Source organism: Cyrtonyx montezumae, unplaced genomic scaffold (genome assembly GCF_038088225.1).
Source record: "Cyrtonyx montezumae isolate F1298 unplaced genomic scaffold, pur_monq_1.0 scaffold_16, whole genome shotgun sequence".
Classification (NCBI taxonomy): domain Eukaryota; kingdom Metazoa; phylum Chordata; class Aves; order Galliformes; family Odontophoridae; genus Cyrtonyx; species Cyrtonyx montezumae.
In genome coordinates this window covers 14,407,727-14,426,604 of record NW_027071892.1, presented here as the reverse complement: position 1 = coordinate 14,426,604, position 18,878 = coordinate 14,407,727, and the positions used below count along the sequence as shown (strand labels likewise).

Sequence of the window (18,878 nt, the reverse complement as noted above, 5' to 3'; positions counted from 1 at the left end):
GCGGATCTCGGGACGCGGCGCAGACGCACGGCCCGCCGGCATCCCGAGCGGAGCCGGAACCGCCCCGCGCTGCGGCCGTGAGCACCGCCCCGCGGGGTCCGCGCCCCTCCGCCGCTCACCTGCCCCGCGCCCGCCTCGCCGCTCTCCTCCTGCGGATCGGCCCCGCTCGGCCCCGCACGGCCCCGCACGGCCCGGCCCGGCCCGTTGCAGCGCGGCCGCCCCGTGATGCAGCGGCGCGGGGCGGTGACGCCGCGCTCCCAATGGCCGCGGGTGGGCGGGAGCGGCTGCGCCCGGCGTGGGGCTGCGGCTCCGGGAGCTCTCCGTTCCTGGCACAGCTCGGGGGGGGAGGAACAGACGGACACCCAAAGGCTGCTGGGCGGCCTGCAGCCCTCTGCGAAACACGACCTCCATCCCACGTTCCAGAGGGACGCAGGGAATCGCAGGAGACAGACGAGAACTGGGGGCTCCTGGGGGCTGCGGAGGGCACAGCTGCCCCGTGCCCCGTGCCCCGCTCTGTGCTCTGTGCTCTGTGCCCCGCGCTGTCGGTGCCCGTGGGCAGAGCTGCCCGCTGTGTCACTGCCCCCGCTGCGCTCGGGCCCTTTGCAGCACCGCTCACATCAGTGTTCCAATGATTTGAGCATTTATTGCAGTGACATTTATCTATAAAATAGCGTTTGTGTTGTATTTGGTATTGCAGGGATTTGGGCGGCCGTGTTTGTGATCCAGCCAGTGGTTATCGGTCCTGGTGACCTCTAAGTGGGTGAAACCAAGACGTTCACTGTTCTCCGTGGGAATTGGGCACCGGGAAATGAGGACAAGGAGGATTTTCTGTGCGTGTCTCACGGTTTGGGTCTGAACCACAGCCCTGAGATCGTGCATGACAGCGGCAGGAGCGGCTGCGCAAGGAGCCCAGCTCCCACGGCACGCCGCTCACAGCCAGGGCAGCTCACCATGCTGACTGTAAGGAGCTCCCACGCGAGGCCAGCGGCGCGTGGCCGGCAGCTCCCAGCACCCACAGCGCGGGAGACACAGCCCCAGCTCCGCCGAGGGCACAGCTCGGAAACGGGCTCCGGGCTCTTCAGCGCCCCGCCCCGAGGACAGGCCTCGCCCCGCCCCACGCGGCCCTTCCCAAACGTCACTTCTCCGAACGGGGATTTCTCCGCGTCACGTGACGTTCGTTTCGGGGACGCGTCTTTCCCCAAACGAAGGAGCGCCGCTCCGCGCTGCGTTGCGTTGCACTGCGTTGCGTTGCGTTGCGTTGCACTGCGTTGCGTGGCACGCGCGCTTTTCGCTCTTCCCGCGGGAGCCCCCGCGACGCGCGGCCGCTGCCGGGCGGGGCGGGGCGGGGCGGGGCTGTACGTGGGGGCTCCTCCCGGCTCCGCGCCGCGGCCCCTTTAAGGCGGCGCCTCCCGCACCTCAGAGTCCCCCGCGCGGCCGGGGAGCGGCGTCACGTGGTGCGCAGTCTCGTGACCGCCCTCCCTCCCGCGGGGGGGCGCTGTGCTCCGCCCGTCCGCCAGGGGCCGTTCCCCCCCCCCCCCCCCATCGCCGCCGCCGCGGGGGATCTCGCGCCGCCGCCGCCGAAGCTCCGGCGCCCCCGGGCGGGGCGGAGGGCGGCGCCCGTAAGTTGGGCGCCGAGGGGAGGGCGCCGCTTCCTCGTCGCCCAGCATGGACAGCAAGCCGCTGCTGCAGGAGCGGCCGCCCGCCTACAGCCCCGCCGCGCCGGGCGCGGGCTACGACTACGGGCAGAGCAACTACGGCGCCATCCCCGCCCCGCAGCCCGGCTTCCAGCCGCCCCCGCCCTACCCCTACCCGGGAGCCGCGGCCGCCGCAGGTGGGTGCGGGGCGGGGGGTGGGACGGGAGCGGCGGGGCCTCGCGGGGCCGCGCTCCGTGCGGGGTCGGCCCGGAGCGGCGCCGCGCGCGATTCCTCCGCGGGAACGCGGGCGGAAGCGGACGCAACCGGCGCTCTTCCGTGCGCGCGCCCCGCGTGGGGGTGCGGAGCCGCTGCCCCCGCGGCCGTCGCTCCGCGCGGGGACGGAGCGCTCCGTGCGGGCGGTACCGCACCGCCGTCCTCGGGGCTGCCGGGGCCGCGCTCCCCGCCCCGCGATCCGGGAGAGCTCCGGGCGGGACCGCCTCGGCCGCCTCGCCTTCAGCGCTAACGTGGTAGTCGAGGACTTCTGCTTTCTGACTGCAGTTGTTCGGGTAACGCGTTCTCTAAGACGTGGATGCTGTGGAAGAAGTTCTGCCCGCGCCGTGCTGCTCCCGCCTCTCCGTGGCCGTGACCTTCGTGTGCGGGAGCTGAGCGGGGGGGTTCGTTCTGTGTCCCATGACTTGCTTCTGGGGTGGCACGTTGCTGATACATAACATCCCGAAGTGAAATTCACAGTCCTCATTTGTTTAAGCTGTTTTTCCCCTGAGTTTCAACAGCTGAAACAAACTCGGAGTTAATAATTAGCTTAAGCCCTTTCCAGGTGGTTAAATTGTACTTGATACTTGGATCATGAAGTGCTTTTCTTGTTGGGTTTGCTGACTAATACTCAGCTCAGGCTTTGGTGGATTCGTGCAGTGCTTCACCAAGACGTGTCTGCCTTTATTCCACGTTCCCTTTCCGTACCTTCTCCCAGCTCACCATTATCCTCTGTGCTCACACACTGTGATTCAGCTTTGGTGTTCTTTTACTTTAGGATATGCGGTTCCTCCACCGACGTCGCAGCCGAACTACTCGAGCACTTACACCATCATCCAGCAGCCTGCCACCACCACCTCTGTAGTAGTAGTTGGAGGCTGTCCTGCCTGCAGGTAAAGCAGTCTTCTACCTGAGAAACAAGTCCTGGGTTTTATGTCTGAGATGAGGAGCATCTCTGCAGTTGCTTGGTTTCTGTTCATGTGTGCGTGAGAGTGGCTCGAGCTGAAAGAGCCCTGCAGTCGTGCAGTGCTTGAATGTGGTGTACCCTAGTGGGCTCTGCACGACTGCTGTGCAGAACACTGTGGGCTTCTTGCGATCGTGAATGCGTTGCGTGCAGAGGAGGCAGGTGTAAGCTGTGTTTTTCGTGACAGGGAAGTTGAGTTGCGGATGTGGAGAGCTGGTTTTCGGGAGAAGAGCTGCCAGGAAGTTCTGTCTGATGCGCTTGTGACCACTGAAAGCGAGGAGCGTGACTTGGTTGTGAAATGCTGTGGTTTCTGACTGTGGTCACGTTGGGATATCAGGAACTGCTGTGCTGAGTGTCCTCAGGTCCTGGCAGTGCACAGCCAGGCAGGGCGGTGTCAGTGCTCACTAACGACGCCAGTACTGTTGAGATGGAGAGTTCTCTTTAGGAGTCCCTTTACTGCCAAAGTACGGGGAGAGTAATAGATTTGGTTCAAAGTGTTAATCTGACAGAGTGGTGAAATCCAGAAAGGGAGCAGGCAGCTACTGGTGGAACTGCAATCAAAGAACAGCTTCAGAGATCAGCAGCCATGAAACGAACGGTTAAAGAAAAAAGGAAGAAGGCAGGCAGTTTGTTTATGCAAACCTTGTCCTAAACCCAAGCAATCTAAACCATGTAATAGGGAAATCATCTGTGGTGGCCCAGGGTTGGAGGACTCGTGGTGGTATCTTAGATTTCGTTGCTTTTCTTGTAGTCATCATGAGATGCTCTAGGAGATTCCTTTGGAAGAATAATTCGCATATGATATCTAAGTCTAGGGTCCTTTTGGCCAAATCTGGGAAAATGAGCAAGGCTGAATGTTTGTAAGGCATTTTTAAGTGATCTGACTTTAATAGTTTTCTGAAATCATTCTGCTGCCATACATAGCCAGAGCTCTGTGCATAGCACAGTGTCTCACAGGGATGCTGCAGGGCTCTTCTCAGCACTGCTGAGGGGTCGTTGATCAGGATCCCAAGGACCAGAATTGAATAACAATGTGTTATAGCCTTCTTGGCACAATGCTTTTAGGGGAGGCAAAGTCTCAGTGATAGTGCTGAGGGAAGAAAAGCACTGTTTGATTCTCTTTGGGTTAGATAAGGAGTTGATGCTGTAGCACTCCAAGAGAAGCTGGTGAGATTTGGTGGGGAGTGCCCTGCTAGATATGTTAATGGATGCAGAGGAGGGAGGGTTTGTGTTCTGGAAGGTGATTCTGCCTTATTCTCTCACAGCCCCAAATCCTCTTTGACTTCTCAAGACCTTGAACATACTTCTAGTTCACTTCTTGGCCTGGAAACCTACTTTATGGGGAGTGCAGCGTGTGGATACACTCTGAGTGCCACACTGAACAGAAAGCTGCTGAGAGGGCATCAGTAACACGAAAAGTTATGAACAGTGTGTAAAAGTTGTATTAAGCTACAGAGGCAGCCTTCCTCTTACTCTTCTGTTCTGATACTGTGCACGATTATTAGAGGAATTCATCTGCTTAGAACATGAGGGAGGATCTTTGGTTGTGGCTGTGCTGAGAATGTAAGTGGCAGAGGCTGAAGCCCACTGACAGAGTTTGTGCCATCAGATACAGCAGGCTTCTGCACTAGGGCGTGTGAATATTGCTGACTGAACTGAAAACCATTTCCCATATGAGAAGTGTGATGCTGGGGAGAAACATGCAGTCCTGGTCTGCTGCTTGGGCAGTCACAGATGGATGTGGAGGTAACTGCAGTAGTTAGCTGCTGATCTCCAGGCCCTGTTTGTCCAAGCTTCCTCTAGAGAGGTAGGTAGCAGTGCCCGTGGTCACTACGGGAATGCTTTTTTCAAAGAGTTCAGTCACTCTCTGAAGCACTGCTGTGTCTGAGGGCTGACTCTCCCATCTCGTGATCTGTCCCTCTTGCCTAAAGTTATTCATTACACAGGCCGTCCTCATTCATCCTTGGTCAGAGTTGCTTTCTGATGACAGACTCCAGCCCAGCCACGTGGCTCTGTGTTGTGCAGAGCCCAGAGCTGCTTGCAGTGCTGTTGGCTCAGCCCACCCTGACGTGCAGGGAGTGCAGCTGAGGTGCACAGTGCTGCTTTACTCGGGTGTCTGACACGTGAGGGCCGGTGAGGTCCAGCTTTGAAACTAGAAACTGTGTTGTGTTCCCAGGAGCAGCCTGAGTCATTGCAGGATGCAGTTCAGTGGCTTCTCGTCAGGACACTTCCATTTTCTTTCCCCATCTTTTGTTGGTGGTTAGAACAAACTGCAGAGGGATATTTGTTTTCCTTTTGCTTAACGGAAGATAGCTCTATGTAAAAAGTGTGAAAGCATTCTTTTATCTGAAGTTTGCAATAGGGCTCTTCCAGAACCTGGGGCAGAGCCCATGGCTGGCCCTGGTGGGTTTTTGTGTTCCTATTTAACAAGTTCTGTGTTGTTTGAAGGAAAGGATGAGGGGAAAATATATATGCTCTTGGACTGTAGTGGCTTCCTCTTCTGAGAGCTATAAAATACCTCCTTGAGAAGCGTTACGGTGGCTTCCAGGTTGTTGTAGTACTGAAGCTTCTGCTGGGATTGGAGAATGAGAAGTGTGAATTTTAAAGCTTCAGTCTTCTGGTCTCCCTTCAGTTACTTCAGTCACAAACACTGTGTGTGATTTGACAGAGCTGTGTCAGGGCACAAGATTTCCATGGTTATTCAGAATAAATATATTTAAGTTTAACTGAATTGTCTTTTTATGATTTCATGATATGTATTGGCTAAATATTCAAGGAAGCTGAAAGATGTAGCTGCTCATCAGATGTGCTCTCTTAGGACAAACCTGTGGTTTCTGTAGCAGGATGACATGCTGTGGAGGTCCTTTGGAGTCCTGTGAGCAAAGGCAGCTTTGAAAATAGGGTTCAGAGGGCTGCAGTGAGGAGGAGCAGCTGTCACAGTGCAGCAGCCCCCGCTGGTGGCACACAGCCTTCTGTGAGCGTGTGCTGCTGGGATGGGTTGGGCTGTTCCCCACTGTGCTGTCACTTGGTGGCTGGAGCAGTCAGGGCATGAAATTCACTGAAGCACATGACTGCAAAGGAGAAAGCTGTGCTGGAGGAGACCCGAGCACGAGTGCCTCTTGCAATTCCTGGCTAGCATAGCTGGGCCTTGCTGGCAGCAGCTCAGCAGGAAGGCTGTTTCCTAAGGCTGGCAGGGGGAGCTGGTGAAGCCCCTCCGTGGGATCCCACGTGAGAACAGCAAAGCTTGTGTGCTTCCTGAGCCACCGTTTTGAACTGAGTTTTGGGAAGCAATCAAAACTTGAAATGAATGAGGCTTTAGGCACCTAACGAAGTACAGCAGAAACCTGTTCCCTAAAGAACCACTCTTTTAAGTAAGAAACTAAAGAAATATGCATAAAATCATCAGTTCTGCAGCTGCCAGCCAGTCACTGCCAGCTGATAGCTCCGTGTTGGTGTGCTGGTGGCTGCTTACCTTCGCAGTGAGGAGGAGGGGACTGCTGGTGTTTGCTGGGTGAGGAGGTAAGCAGAGGTGCAGTAGCTTGGATGTGTACGCAGGTGAGTGAGGAGAAGCACAGGGGCTGGCTGCTGTTCAGAGTGCACACAGCTGGAGGCTGCAGGAGCTGCCTCCTCTTGTAGAAGAAAGGAAAGCTGTTGGTGTACCATCTGTGCTCAGCAGTGGCGTTGCTGTCATTTTCTGCTGCTGTCTGCAGGTGGGATTTCAGCTGCTCAGCCCAGCTGCTCTGCTGTTGCTGCGTTGGGTGGGATAGGCACAAAGAGAAGCATCTCTGTTTCCTTTTTCACAGTGGAAGTTGCACACTGAGTCTTTTCTGCTCATCACTTGTACTCCCAGGGCTCTGTACCCCTGGTGGCTGGAGGATGGGACCCTGCTCTGGGACCTGGGCCTGCTTTATTGCCCTGGGGGTGTCAGTGTATAAGGGCTGCAGATTGCTTTCAGTGAAGTGTTGTTTCTTTTCATGCCTTGCAGGGCTGATGGTGCACCCGGAATGCTGTCTTTGATTGCCTGGGATGACCCTTGGCCACCCCTTAAAGGATGTAAAATGCTGATGAGCATTCACTGAAGTGCTTGGGATGTAGTGTTACGTCTAAAAACGCCTGTGTTAAATTGCACTGATGTTGTGTTTGCAAATCTCAGTGTGCTGCTCTGATCCTGAGCGTGTGACTTTGTGTTTAGAGACTTACTTTCAAGTAAAGATTTATCTGAAGAGTAATTTGGCATTAAATGCTTGTCAGTGGGGATAATTGACCTTACTTTATGGAGCTGGCAGCTGCAGTATAGCTTAAATCCTAGACACTGCTTGCAGTATAAATAAACCTTTCCACTTTTAGTTTGGGAGTGGTGCAGTTGTCATCAGCTTTCATGTGGTTATGCTGTAGAACAAAACTTCAGTTTGGCTACATGAATGAATCTCCAGTTTGAACATGGGATCTGATTACCCCTCACTGGGGTGAGGTGCACGGGCACAAATGCTGAAACTTTCATGCTCTCCTTTATAAAAAGTTCTGTTCCCCCTCTGCATTCGGTGACTGTGCAGATGGTGATCGGGTAAGCGTGGATCTAAAATTAGGTGGTGACACAGGCAGAGCAGGAGGTGCTGGTGCAATGCTGTGGCAGTGAGTGGAGCACTGTGGCACCAAGGGCAGCTGAGCTGAGCTCTGAGCTGAGCTGAGCTCTGTGCTGGTGCTGCTGTCAGTGTTTCCCCATTGCTTTGTCCCTCCCGGGCCCGGTCCAGCTGCTGCTGGTGAATGTGAGCACGGTTTGTTGTGTTGTTTTTCTAAGTGGCAGTGGTGTGGCCAGAGGCTCCTTCCTCGTTTAGGGGGAAGCATTTAAAGGGAGTTCTGCTTAAAGCATCAGGGTCATGTGCTGACTAGAGGACTTGGCTCCTGGTGAGCTGATTAAGAGCTGATGGTAACGGGTTGGACAGCAGTGCTCTGTGGGGCTGACCCTGATGGGCCCCCTCGCGTTTAACCACTGCCTGTGTTCCTTGAGGCCACGTCAGAACCAGGCTCTGCTTGACTGAGTGCCATGACTTACTTGTCACAAAGCCTTCAGGGCAGGAGGAGCTTAACATGACGTTCTTGGAAGACAAGGAGAGGTACAAACACAGAGCAGGAGTTGAACGCTTCCAGGAGGATGCACAGTGTGTGCAACTTGAAATGCTGCCATTGTGGCATAGCTGGAGAAACAGCTGCTTTGGGGTTAGGATGTGAAGGCGGGGCAGGAAAGGCATGCTGATGGGGGGCTGCTTTTTCTCCACTGTTATTCTTTTCTTTTGATTAATGCATTTTTTTTTTTTTTTTTGCTTTTAATCAAATCTGCATACAGAAGTCAGGATGGAGCATTACTAACCCGGAGTACGTGCAGCACAGTGATGCCTTTGTGGTGTGTTTGCCTTTCTCCCAGTTGGGACAGTACTGACTTGTGGTGTTGATAACTTTTTGGTGACTCCTCCCACGTTTCTTTCTCCTGCAGTCCCCTCTGTCCCCTCTGGCTGTTGTTCCCACTTCAGTGCAGTGGGGAATCCTCTGTGGTGTGGGGGGAAGGGAAACAGCCACCAGAGCTGTGCTGTGATGGGAGTCCTGGGCTGGAGTTGGTTGTGGCAGAGCTCAGGAGAGGCTGAAGAGCACTGCTGAGCACCTCTGGTGCTGCACTTCCTCAGAGCACTGTTTGCTGAGGTGATGCAGGGGAAGTGCTGCCAGTCAGTGCTGTGCCAGGATCAGGGTGTGTTTCTGCAGCAGGGATGGTCTGGCTCCTTTTTGTCTGCTGGCACTCAGCGTTGTTGGTCTGCACTTTCCCTGCAGGGGTAGAAATGCTTTACATGCTGGGTGGGGGTGGCACGAAGCCTCTCAGACCCTCATAAACCCACTGACATTGTCTGCAAGCCAGCAGACACGGAAGGGCTGCGTGTGCAGCTGTGTCTGTCTGCCCCATTGGAGCCATTCACAGCTTCAGCTGCACAGAGGGGTTGGCAAACCTGGCTCCAGAACAGAGCTCAAACTGCATCAGAGCCCTGCCTCCAAGAGATCTGCTGCTGCAGCATCTCTAGTTAATGCTCGGTGTCCAAACCTGTAGTAGAAGTGTTAGAAATGGAAGTGGGGCTCTGTGCTTTAAGTCCATCCATTCTTTCAGCCATGAAAAGAGCGACTGAGTGAAATGCAGCAGGTAACCTGGAGCTGTGCCCCAGCAGCTGTTTGCTGAGGTCTCATCAGTGCAGACTGCCCTGTGCTTTTATCTGTCCCCAGAGCAGCAGCTCTGCTGTTACCTCGTGCTGTGCTCTTACACACGCAGAGCAGAGTGCTTCCTGACACCACAACGATGGTGCAAAGCACTGTGTGTGTCTGTAGTGCTTGAATTGCTGATAGTACCTGTGAGTGACAAGCCAGAGTCACTGCCCTTCACGTGTGCTGAGTGTTGCAGAAGGATGGCTCCTGGGCTTTGGCTGTGTCACAGGTGAAGCTCAGGCTGTACTTTAAGCTGATGTTGATATTTGGAATTGTGATTTGGTAATGGTGGTATGAGAATAGGAGCTGAAAGGGACTGGAAGGTGTTAAACCTTCCCAGCATCTGGAAAGGAAGAAGTGCTATGAAGCTTTGGAAAGAAGTGGGTGCCTTCAGCACTGGAACTAATTCTGCAAAGCTTGCACTACGTTGGGAACAGGGTTAGGGTTTCACATCCTGGAGGTTGGGATGTAACTGCTGAACTTCTGCAGAGCTGATCTCTCTTTGCTCTTCTCTCTCTATGCACACAGGTGTTAGAGCTCAGGATATAACAGTCTGAAGTTGTTGTGGCTCAGGAGATGGAGAACAAGGGGAGATGTGCTGCAGCTGCAGGGAGCAGCAGTGGCTGAGGTCTGAGGCAGGGCATGGTGTGCTGGGGCCAGAATCAGAGTCATGGCAGTGGCAGCATCAGTCTCATGGCACTGGTGGGGCTGTTGGAGACTTAAGGAGAAGTGTGTACTGTGAGAATATCTCTTTGGTATAGAGAACATCAGATTCTGTTGTCTCTGTAAACAGAAGTTAGCTCATCAGGAGGGGACTGATAGGGAGCTTGATGTTCAGCTCAGGATTTCAGTAAGCAGTATCAGGAATGCTTGAAAAAGACTTCAGCTTCTTACAATAGCTGAGGGGAAGGGAGCTGGCTCTTAAAGTTCATACAAGGTGTGAAGTTGTGGGTGGTTGCAGTAAGGGAATGGTCTCAGTATGCATCTCTTTCCCTCACTGTTCACTTGTGCAGAAGTGTCTGTGAGTGCTGTGCGGGGACAAGCAGCTCGCTGGCCTTGGCACTGTCTGTGCTAGCACTCCGAGGTCACTGAGCTCTGCTCCTGGTGACCTTCCTGCCCTGGGCAGTCAGAGGAGGACCCTTGTTGTTTGGGTGTTTTTAACCTCTGGATTCTGACTGCTTAGTCTAGCTGCTCAAATTTCTTAAGTCTGAATAATCAGGCTGTTCTGCCGCCTTCATTCTGGGGGAAGTCTGGGTACAGCAGAAATAAGTCCAGGACTGAGTTAAAGGTGTGCTCGGATACTGATGTGCTGGCAGAGCTGAGCGTGGGTCTTTTTATCTGAGCTCACTGCGTTGTGTTTGTGGAAGCAAAGTGAAAATCTGCTGCTGTGCTCAGTGACAAGCCTCACTGGTGGGACACCCAGGGGCCACATCCTTCCCTCAGACAGAAACTGGGGGAAAAGCTTTTCCTGCAGGCTGTGTGTGTGCAGTGCAGCTGAACTGAGCAGTGTCTGCAGCTGACAGAGCTGCTCAGAGCTGTCGTGGCTGTCTCGTAGCAGAGCAGGGCTGTGGTGGTTGATAAATCATTGCTGTCTGGAGTTAAATGCTGGTTTGAATGGAACCCTCCTCGTGTCTTATCTGTGGTCCTTGCTCTTATCACACAAGAATTCCTTGTTTTTCTTTAAGGGGTGTAATTGAAAGCCTTCTGTTGCAAGCTGTGAGCAGAAAAGCCCTCTGAAGGGGGTGGGGGAAGGCAGGGCACGGCTCGGCACGGCTCGGCCTGCTGCACGGATGGCGTTCTGGTGGCGGATGGATAGGAGTAACCCGGCTTCAGCAGTGTGTTCTCTGACTCGGCCTGTTTTCCACTTCCCAGGGTTGGCGTGCTGGAGGACACCTTCACCTGTCTCGGTGTTCTGTGCGCCATTGTGTTCTTCCCCATCGGGATTCTGTTCTGCCTGGCGCTCAGGCAGCGGAGGTGCCCCAACTGTGGGGCAGCTTTTGGCTGACGGGATGGACGTGGATGTGCTATGGAAGCTACAGCCCTTAGCGTACTCTTTCTAATGTAAATGTCATGTACAATCATTTTATTTGCTTCAGACCTGTTTTGTAAAGTGTGAAGGAACTTAGTCTCTTGCATGTAATTTAAACTTAATCTTTTATGAGCATGTGCATTGCAAAACATGAAAACCGAACTTGTTTTCCATGTTTAGTGGCACCTCTTGAAAACTAAATAAAACTGCTTTTCCTTTTGCAATCCTCAACTTGTGGCTGGATTATTAAATACGTGACTAGTGTCTGATAATGTGTTTAGTGTGAAAGTGGAGCTGATAATCCCAGCTACGGACAAGGATGGAAAATGGTGATGTTTTAGGGCCGTGCTTGCCTAGTCAGGTACATCCCTTCATCTTGCAGCTTTTGAGGACAGCAGGGAAGCGCTGCCACCGTGTAACGGCTGTGGGTGAGTACCTGCCAGCACAGAACTGGTGTCAGCTCAGCACCACCAGGCACTTCTGGAGGGGCTCAGTGCCAAGGGGTAAGGGTTTAGGTGTGCCCTTCATTCTGATCAGGAGCTGTGGAAGGCACTGGCACTGTAGGATTTTTGTGTGGCTGAAGTTTGATGGTGTGTTTTAAAAAATAAAGTATTGAAGAATGTCGACAATATTTTAGACTTAAAATAGGTTTATGTCAACGTTTTATAACTTGTCTGCCATTAAGCAAAGCATTACATGTGCATAGAGGATAAATATTTATTTATAACCAAGAGTGTCTTTCTGAACAAAACAATGCTTGTTGCTGTGTACAGGCAATCAATCCCCTGCTTGGATAAGGCAGGTGGTGCATTGCTGCTAAGAGAAATTAATCAGTCTTTTCTAATTCAGTAATTGGTGTACTCGGGGCTCCTGTTCTACATCTTACCATGGCAGTCTCCAAACAGCAAATGCCAAAAGCTGAGGTTTGTGAGCTTTCAGCTGGTCGTGTTTCCTGGAGCCTCCCAACGATCTCCAGTATTTCCACAGATCTGTCCCTGACAGGAGAGGTGTGCAGGGGATCGAGCTCCAAGCACAGCCCAAAGCAGGAGCCTCATCATTTCCAGCAGAAATCTATACCAGTATGATTCTATTTTACAGTAATTACACTTAAATAATTTTTAGAACAAGTTTAGATAGCAATTGTCATTACTGCAGACGATGTTTATAAGGAGGAAATACATATATGCATCACATATTCATCGAATAATTGGTGCTGATCTGTCGTTTGTTACTGTTGGTCTCAGTTTCACAGTTGCAAAAGGATTTTCACCGCTGAAAAGAAACACACCGAGTTACCCTGGGTCCCCTGAAATGCACAGTTAGTTACCCCGGGCTCCCCGTGCTGCAGCCAGTGCTGTGGAAGAACACGTTATGGTTTCACACTCTGCACAACTTGGACAGGTTCAGGACGGGGAACCTCGTGCACTGCAGCCCCAGACGTGGTGAGTTAATGTCAGATTAGAGCTGGGTGCCCTTAGAAGGCTCCTGGAGAAGTCTGGGTTTGAGCTCTGCCCTCCACTGAGGTGCAGGAGGAGCACTCAGTGCTGGGGAAGGGCCCTGTGCTCCCCTCCCACTGCTCCCGAGGAAGGTGCAGGGCTTGAGCACTGCCTGCCTGGGGTCAAGAGCAGTTCGGGACAAAACATCCTCATCTCCCCTCACAGTACAATAACATGCATCAAAATAAACACTGACACAATAAAAAGCTTCAAAATGTACCTTAGAAAGGGTGGCTTTACGATGCCGTTCACGTCGGGTTTCTGTAAGAGAAAGGACATTGGCACAGATGTAAAACAACACTGCAGGTGATCTCGGTGTTGTGCTAAAGAGGCCCCAGCATTCAAGCAGGCTGATGTGGGAACTTGGACTGAGCTCTCTAGTGGAGCTGTGGAGAGGTGGTGAGCTGAGAATGATCTCAGAAATCAGAGCTGCGTACGCCTGCAGTGTACAGAAGACCTCCCCACCGGGGTCAGTTTTTTGTTTTGCCAAGAACAGCAATTACCTGAGTGTAATATGTACAGGTAAAAATACCAGATGAAATATCACTGAAAATTGGCAACCCAAAGGACAGGAGCAGTGTGTGGCCATACAGCTTCTGTAGTGCCCCGAAGGTGCTGCACGAGGAGCTCAGGGCAGAGAGAGCAGGCAGCCTGTGTCGGAGCTGTGTCAGAGCTCAGTGTCAGAGCTCAGTGTCATGACAAGCTGCCACAGCACGGGCCTGAGCTGGGCAGGATCTGAGGTTCTCAGAACACAGCTTGTGTTTTACCAGGAAAAGCAAGCAACGCAAAAATAAACTCCAACAACACACACAAGCACCCACCAAACGACCACAGCCCTCCGTGCTAAGTACTGCTGGTGTTCAGTGTGTGAGACAAGCACGAGACAGCTCCTGCAGCCCCTGAGAGCAGCACGGGGAGCACAGAGCAGAGCAGCACCCCGCAAGGAACGGGCAGAGCCACGTGGGAAAAGGAATAGCTGCACAGGTATTGTTGGTACTGTATAAACACGCAGTCTGCACGTGCTGTTCTTACAGCTACAGTTTGCACAGAACTTTGGTGCCATTTCCTCGATTTCTGCAGGTTGGAGATGACCCAGAGGATGGCAGTGTGGCTCTGACCTCCCTTAGGATGCAGTGTGTGTGTGCCACGGAGAGCCTGGTGCACTGCGTGGAGCTGCTGGCAAACATCTCACTTCTACTTTTTTCCACTGAACTTTGAGTATAATTGTATTTAATCTGAAGTACTTCAAATGGCAAACGGATTGCACTGCTTCCAGGGGGTGCCACGTTAGCTTCAAAGGAAGAGTGAACTTCTGACTGCACGTTGTAGCATGCAGAAACGTTCTCAACCCTGATGGAGCAGGGGCTGTTCCTTGCACAGAAAGCTCTGCAGCTTTCCAAAGAATGAAAGTAAGTGGTAATTCTGGAGTGAAATCCTTTGGTGTGAGTGCAGCAGCTCTCCCCACAGATCTCTTCCTTTTGCAGAATCCTGGGGTCGCAGCAGGAGTGCGTGTGCTATGAGCAGAGGGGTACTGCAGTGACACGAGGACATGTGGATGCGTTTGTCTTCTGTTCCTGAAAGGCTGTAAGCACTGTTTGGCCTCCAGGGAGAGTAAGCCATTCTAGTTAATCCTGTCCTCACCTATCAGCCAAAATTACTCACCTTTTCTCTTGCATTTTCAGTGCAACAGGAATGTTGGCCCACAAACCTTAGTTGATTCAAATCCCCCTAAACCAATAGTACAGAAAGAGCATTCTTACTGCTGACTGCTCTTGATCCGACTACAGGCAGGCAGCAGTGCAGTGACACTAAGGCAGTGTGAGGGATTCAGTCACTGTAGAGGTCTGCACTGTCACCTTTTACTTGCCTGAGGGCAGAGAGCTCTGTAGTGCTTGCCTGGCAGCTTTCACAGCCTGGTACACCTTCTAATGATTGTGAATGTAATTATATTTGAAGGACGTGTTGATCCCCAGAGCTCTGAACAGTCACAGAATAAATGAACCCGTGTATAGATCTGACATTATATATAATTGTTAAGGCTCATTGCTTTTTTAATCCAATGAAAACCAAGTATATGTCAAAATATAGATGTCTTTCTTCATAATTATTTTAGAAGTTCTCAGATACTTAATTGGAAAGTGACCTTACACAGGAGTTCTTCCTGATGCTCCTTTCCTGCACGTGGAAAGCTTTATTTCCTGCAGGAAAGCACTGTGCTACACATGACATCACTGCACAGATTAGAGTCTTCCTTTAACTATATGTAATTAAGCACATATATATACTTTAACTAAATAACAAAGCCCATTACTGATAAATAAAGTTATTTTCTAGAAAGCAAGTTTCAACTCTGTTTGAATTCATATGGTAACATTACAACTTTGACAAAAATCAGCTAAGCCAATCTTTAACAAGAGATTCTTTGAGGAAAAATCTCTCCAGCCATTACTGGTGTCATGTAATGGGGGTAAGATCTCCTTCACTGAGAGGAGCTTCACATCCCCCAGTCAAGCTCCTTCCATCCTTTTTATCATGAAAGGATCTTAGCTGCTGTCTCTAATCCATCATGCATTCCCAGGGCCACAGACTTTCTGCAGTGGAGAGGAGTCTTTCCTCCCTTCCCAATGGAGAAAAGGTTATTTTTTGTTTGTTCAGATGTTGGGTGTAACAAAACACTTTAATCTTCCTGATAACTAACTGAATGTGAATGTTTTAGCTATGAACTAATGACAGTGTTCTGATGAGTGTGGTACCTGCTAACAGAACCTGGGCTCTTTGCACTACGAGGGTCTCAACTGTAGCAGCACAACTGAATATGTAACAGAAGGCAGCTGGCTTTTCCCCATCAGGATGTGATCTCCCCTTCAGGAGACTTTTTGAAGAAAGTAAAAAACATGTAAGCATTAGACATGCAGCAGAGAAATATCTGGACAAGCAGCAAAACCAGAACTTAGAATTGCCTAGTTTGGTATCACTCTTCTTTTTGAATCATTGTTTGAATGCTGACTAAAAAGTGGAGGTACCAGATTTATAGGGCATTATCCATTCTGAAAAAGTGCCCTTCCACCCATCTGTGAAATGCTGAATCTGTCATCGTGTCCTGCCATTAAATAGTACGTGTCCCCCAGCGACGCCCACAGACGCAGCACTGACTTTCAGGGTGCTGTGTGATGTACTCCTGAGCACAGAGTTCTTGAAGTCCTCTGTCCCAGTACAGCTCTGCTGTCACGTTACAGATTTGTACTACTTTCCCTGAGAATGTGTTCTCAGGTTTCACAGATCCCATTTCTCTGCTACGCAGAGCAGGGCTTCCAGTGCTCTTAATCATATCCCCAAACAGTTTGTCACCCTAGGTAGACTGAGATAGAAAAGCTTAATAATCCTGAAGAGCAGCTCCTGAAGCCAGGTACGAGCAGCTGAAATAGAACGGCATTAAGGGCACTGTTTAAGGGCTCAGTGAAGTAGGTCCAGAGGAGCAAGCAGTGCAGAACATTCAGATTAATGGCAGTGATTACTTACCAGACCTGCACTTTCTGGTCTGTCAGTTGGTGTTTTAGCAGCAGTACCTTTGGAAGAGTCCATTCTCTTATCTGGAGCTGAACCCAGATAGTCCGGCGGTGGGAGGACAACCCCAGCTTTTTCTGCAAGATTCACAGAACTAATACTTCTAACTGGAGCAGCACTGCAAGACAGAACCCAGCAGGCAACACGTTCAGCTCCCAGCGTGCACCTTCCAGTCCCAGGACAGAACAAAAATGCAGAATTAGGGAGTATTATCTCTCTGAAGTCCACGGGACTTCAAAGCTGGAGTGATGATCGTTCTTAGGTCTCTGTGTAGCCCCTAAAGCATGGTAATGTGATGTAGGTATGAGAGTACCAACTGTCAGGAGGTACTTCTCTGAACAATGATGGTGTGAGCAGAGAAGTAGTACTTCTAATACACATTAAAGAAGATTTGCACATTCCATCCAAAATATTACCTTGACACTGGAACAAAGGCTTTTTCTTCTGTTTCTTCTAGTGGTCTAGTGTATGATGATGGGAACCATCCTTTTCTGTAATGAGAAAAGGTTTCAATTTCATATGATATAAAACTGGAAGGATTTCTCAGAAGTCAGCACGGGACAGAACAGACTCCAGAAGAGGTGCTGTGTCAAGGCCTGGGTTCTAGTACACAAGGGCCCCTGAAATACGTGCAGTGAGATTCACCTGGCAGAACACCCTGCTCAGTGACAGCAGAGGAAGGTGGAAAATCATTTACTAATATCTGCTAATAAAGCCTGAGACGTTTTTCTGTCATGTTCAATGGGGTAATAAATTGGGCCTTACACTTTAGTTGACTCATGCTCCCCGTAAAGCCAGCCGTCCTTTTCTTCAGACACAAGGAGTATGATGGTATCTCCCTGTGCAAAGCTAAGCAATGTCTTGTTATTCCCTGCAGTGTGTGGAAAGATTGTCTTTACTTTTTGCCTTTTGATTATATTCAGCCCTGTGGCAACAGAAGTTGAGCGTGATAAACTGGCATCATCTGAATTCTCTGTCAAAAAGAAAACAGAACAGCAAAATGAACCATATTAACAAAATACAATTAGCTGTCAGGAAAAGAAAATTTGGTAAAGCAATACTCAGTGCAGTGCAGCTGTGAGACTGTACTGCTCTGGGTTCTGCTTAGACACTCACTCACCTACCAATGTTTCTTATCACCCAAGGTCTTAATGACACTGCTGTTTGCATACATGCACACGCTGTCACAACGGAGTTGAACTGACAGCCCTAAGTTACGTGCTAACCTGCTGCTGCTGCCTTCCTGTGGCATGAGAGATGCTAACCAGGAGCAGCTGCAAAAGACCTCTGAAACATTTCAGTTCTTAAATAAAGAAACAGTCCAAGATTCCATTATCAGTCATGCCCAGCACAGCTTCAGCTGAACCAACGAGAGCTGCAGACAGCTGGCACTGCAGATATCTGATGTGGGCTGAGGGAGGCTTAGTTCTTTCCCTGTAGCAGAGTGAGTCCAAGACTCGTATTGCACAAACTAATACAGTCCTATTTCAGGAACAGAAGTACAGCTTGTTTTGTCCCACGTGCATCCTGCCCTGGCTGCTGTGCGCTCACAGTGCAGCGTTAGTTCACACCTGCTGGTGTGCACTGACACAACAGCATGTGTCTGGTGCAAAATCAGGGAATGAATTCTGAATTCTGAGCCCTGCAAGGCACCCTTTGCTCTTACACAGTTCACAATGAAAGGATGCTCACCTGCTGAGCTGGTCTGTCTTTCAGGAGATGCCTTTGGAGCCGTGGCAGGATGGTTAAACATGTCCACGAGCGGACTGGTGTACGCCCTGCCTACGGGAGCAGGGGGCACCTTTGATGCATTTTCATTATGAGCATAAAAATTGTTTCCAATCTAGAATCAGAAAAACAGTATCCTAATGCTGAGATGCCACAAACAGCCCATTCACACACAGATCAGTGCATTTCTGAACTCAACAACTGGAAGTACTGAATTCAGAAATTCAGTAACCAATGGTAACACAACATACAAAGAGGGGAACTGAGAATTTAACTTGTACTTTAATATTCTGTAATAAGAATCAGAGGGAAGAAGAAAGAGTAAAATGTTGTTTATCTTGAACCTCAAATATTAGTTATTATATATAATGACTAGCACTTACAGACAGAAATGCTGGAAATAAGAGTGGCTAAAATGAGTGTAGTCCCAAGGCTGTGCTCTGCAGGAAGGGCCCTGGACATCCAACTGGAAATAGCCTCCTCTGCCCACGTGCTTCTGCTTGCTTTACTCTGTGTACTTCTCCAGCAGCAGAGCTTCAGTGTCATAGTTTTGCTTTCCTACCCAACCCCAGTATGTTCCAGCTGATGCTCATTATAGACTTGAATCCAAATGCTTCCGTACAACAGAAACTAGTGGTGCCAATCCAGACCCATTTGAAAGAGAGCCTTCAACTACCAGGGAATGACATACCATGGTGTTTCTCTCTATCATTGGTGAAGGCTGTGGGGTTCCTGATATCGGGGTGGAACCAGGTGTCCTTATTTCATCGATCATCATTTTGACTTTTTCAGGAACTTTGGTGGCATCGCTGCAGACCTCCTGCCAGCCAGGCAGCTTGGAGCTGAGGAACTCTGCACACTGTGAAGAGGCACTTGTCAGAGATAGCATAACATTACACAGAACTACTTTTGTCGCAGAACAAAGAGAACCAAAGGGAAATGGAAGTCTTTTC

General features: G+C 50.8%; 2 protein-coding genes across 2 annotated transcripts in view; one reads left to right on the top strand and one right to left on the bottom strand.

The window, feature by feature from the left end:
* Positions 1 to 1,658: 1,658 nt before the first annotated feature.
* Positions 1,659 to 11,368, top strand: BRI3 (brain protein I3). Its single transcript, XM_065732940.1, has 3 exons — positions 1,659 to 1,831; positions 2,683 to 2,797; positions 10,981 to 11,368. The coding sequence occupies exons 1-3, from the start codon at positions 1,666 to 1,668 to the stop codon at positions 11,111 to 11,113; spliced, it is 414 nt and encodes a 137-aa protein (XP_065589012.1). The 5' UTR covers positions 1,659 to 1,665; the 3' UTR covers positions 11,114 to 11,368.
* An 831-nt stretch (positions 11,369 to 12,199) lies between these two features.
* The window catches only part of BAIAP2L1 (BAR/IMD domain containing adaptor protein 2 like 1), a 31,818-nt gene continuing 25,139 nt past the window's right edge, over positions 12,200 to 18,878 (bottom strand). Inside the window, exons 8-14 of the mRNA XM_065732964.1 lie at positions 18,617 to 18,784; positions 17,890 to 18,040; positions 16,963 to 17,170; positions 16,614 to 16,688; positions 16,153 to 16,315; positions 12,854 to 12,894; positions 12,200 to 12,409 (exon numbers count right to left, since the gene is read on the bottom strand). Of these exons, the coding sequence (XP_065589036.1) occupies positions 12,334 to 12,409; positions 12,854 to 12,894; positions 16,153 to 16,315; positions 16,614 to 16,688; positions 16,963 to 17,170; positions 17,890 to 18,040; positions 18,617 to 18,784 (882 nt within the window). The 3' untranslated portion in view covers positions 12,200 to 12,333. The remainder of the gene's footprint in view (positions 12,410 to 12,853; positions 12,895 to 16,152; positions 16,316 to 16,613; positions 16,689 to 16,962; positions 17,171 to 17,889; positions 18,041 to 18,616; positions 18,785 to 18,878) is intronic.

Excerpts from the sequence above, each read along its gene's own strand:
- BRI3 (XM_065732940.1), top strand. The coding sequence starts at position 1,666 with ATGGACAGCAAGCCGCTGCTGCAGGAGCGGCCGCCCGCCTACAGCCCC. Across the intron at positions 1,832-2,682 it reads GGGAGCCGCGGCCGCCGCAG|GATATGCGGTTCCTCCACCG; the intron begins GTGGGTGCGGGG and ends CTTTTACTTTAG. Across the intron at positions 2,798-10,980 it reads GGAGGCTGTCCTGCCTGCAG|GGTTGGCGTGCTGGAGGACA; the intron begins GTAAAGCAGTCT and ends TCCACTTCCCAG.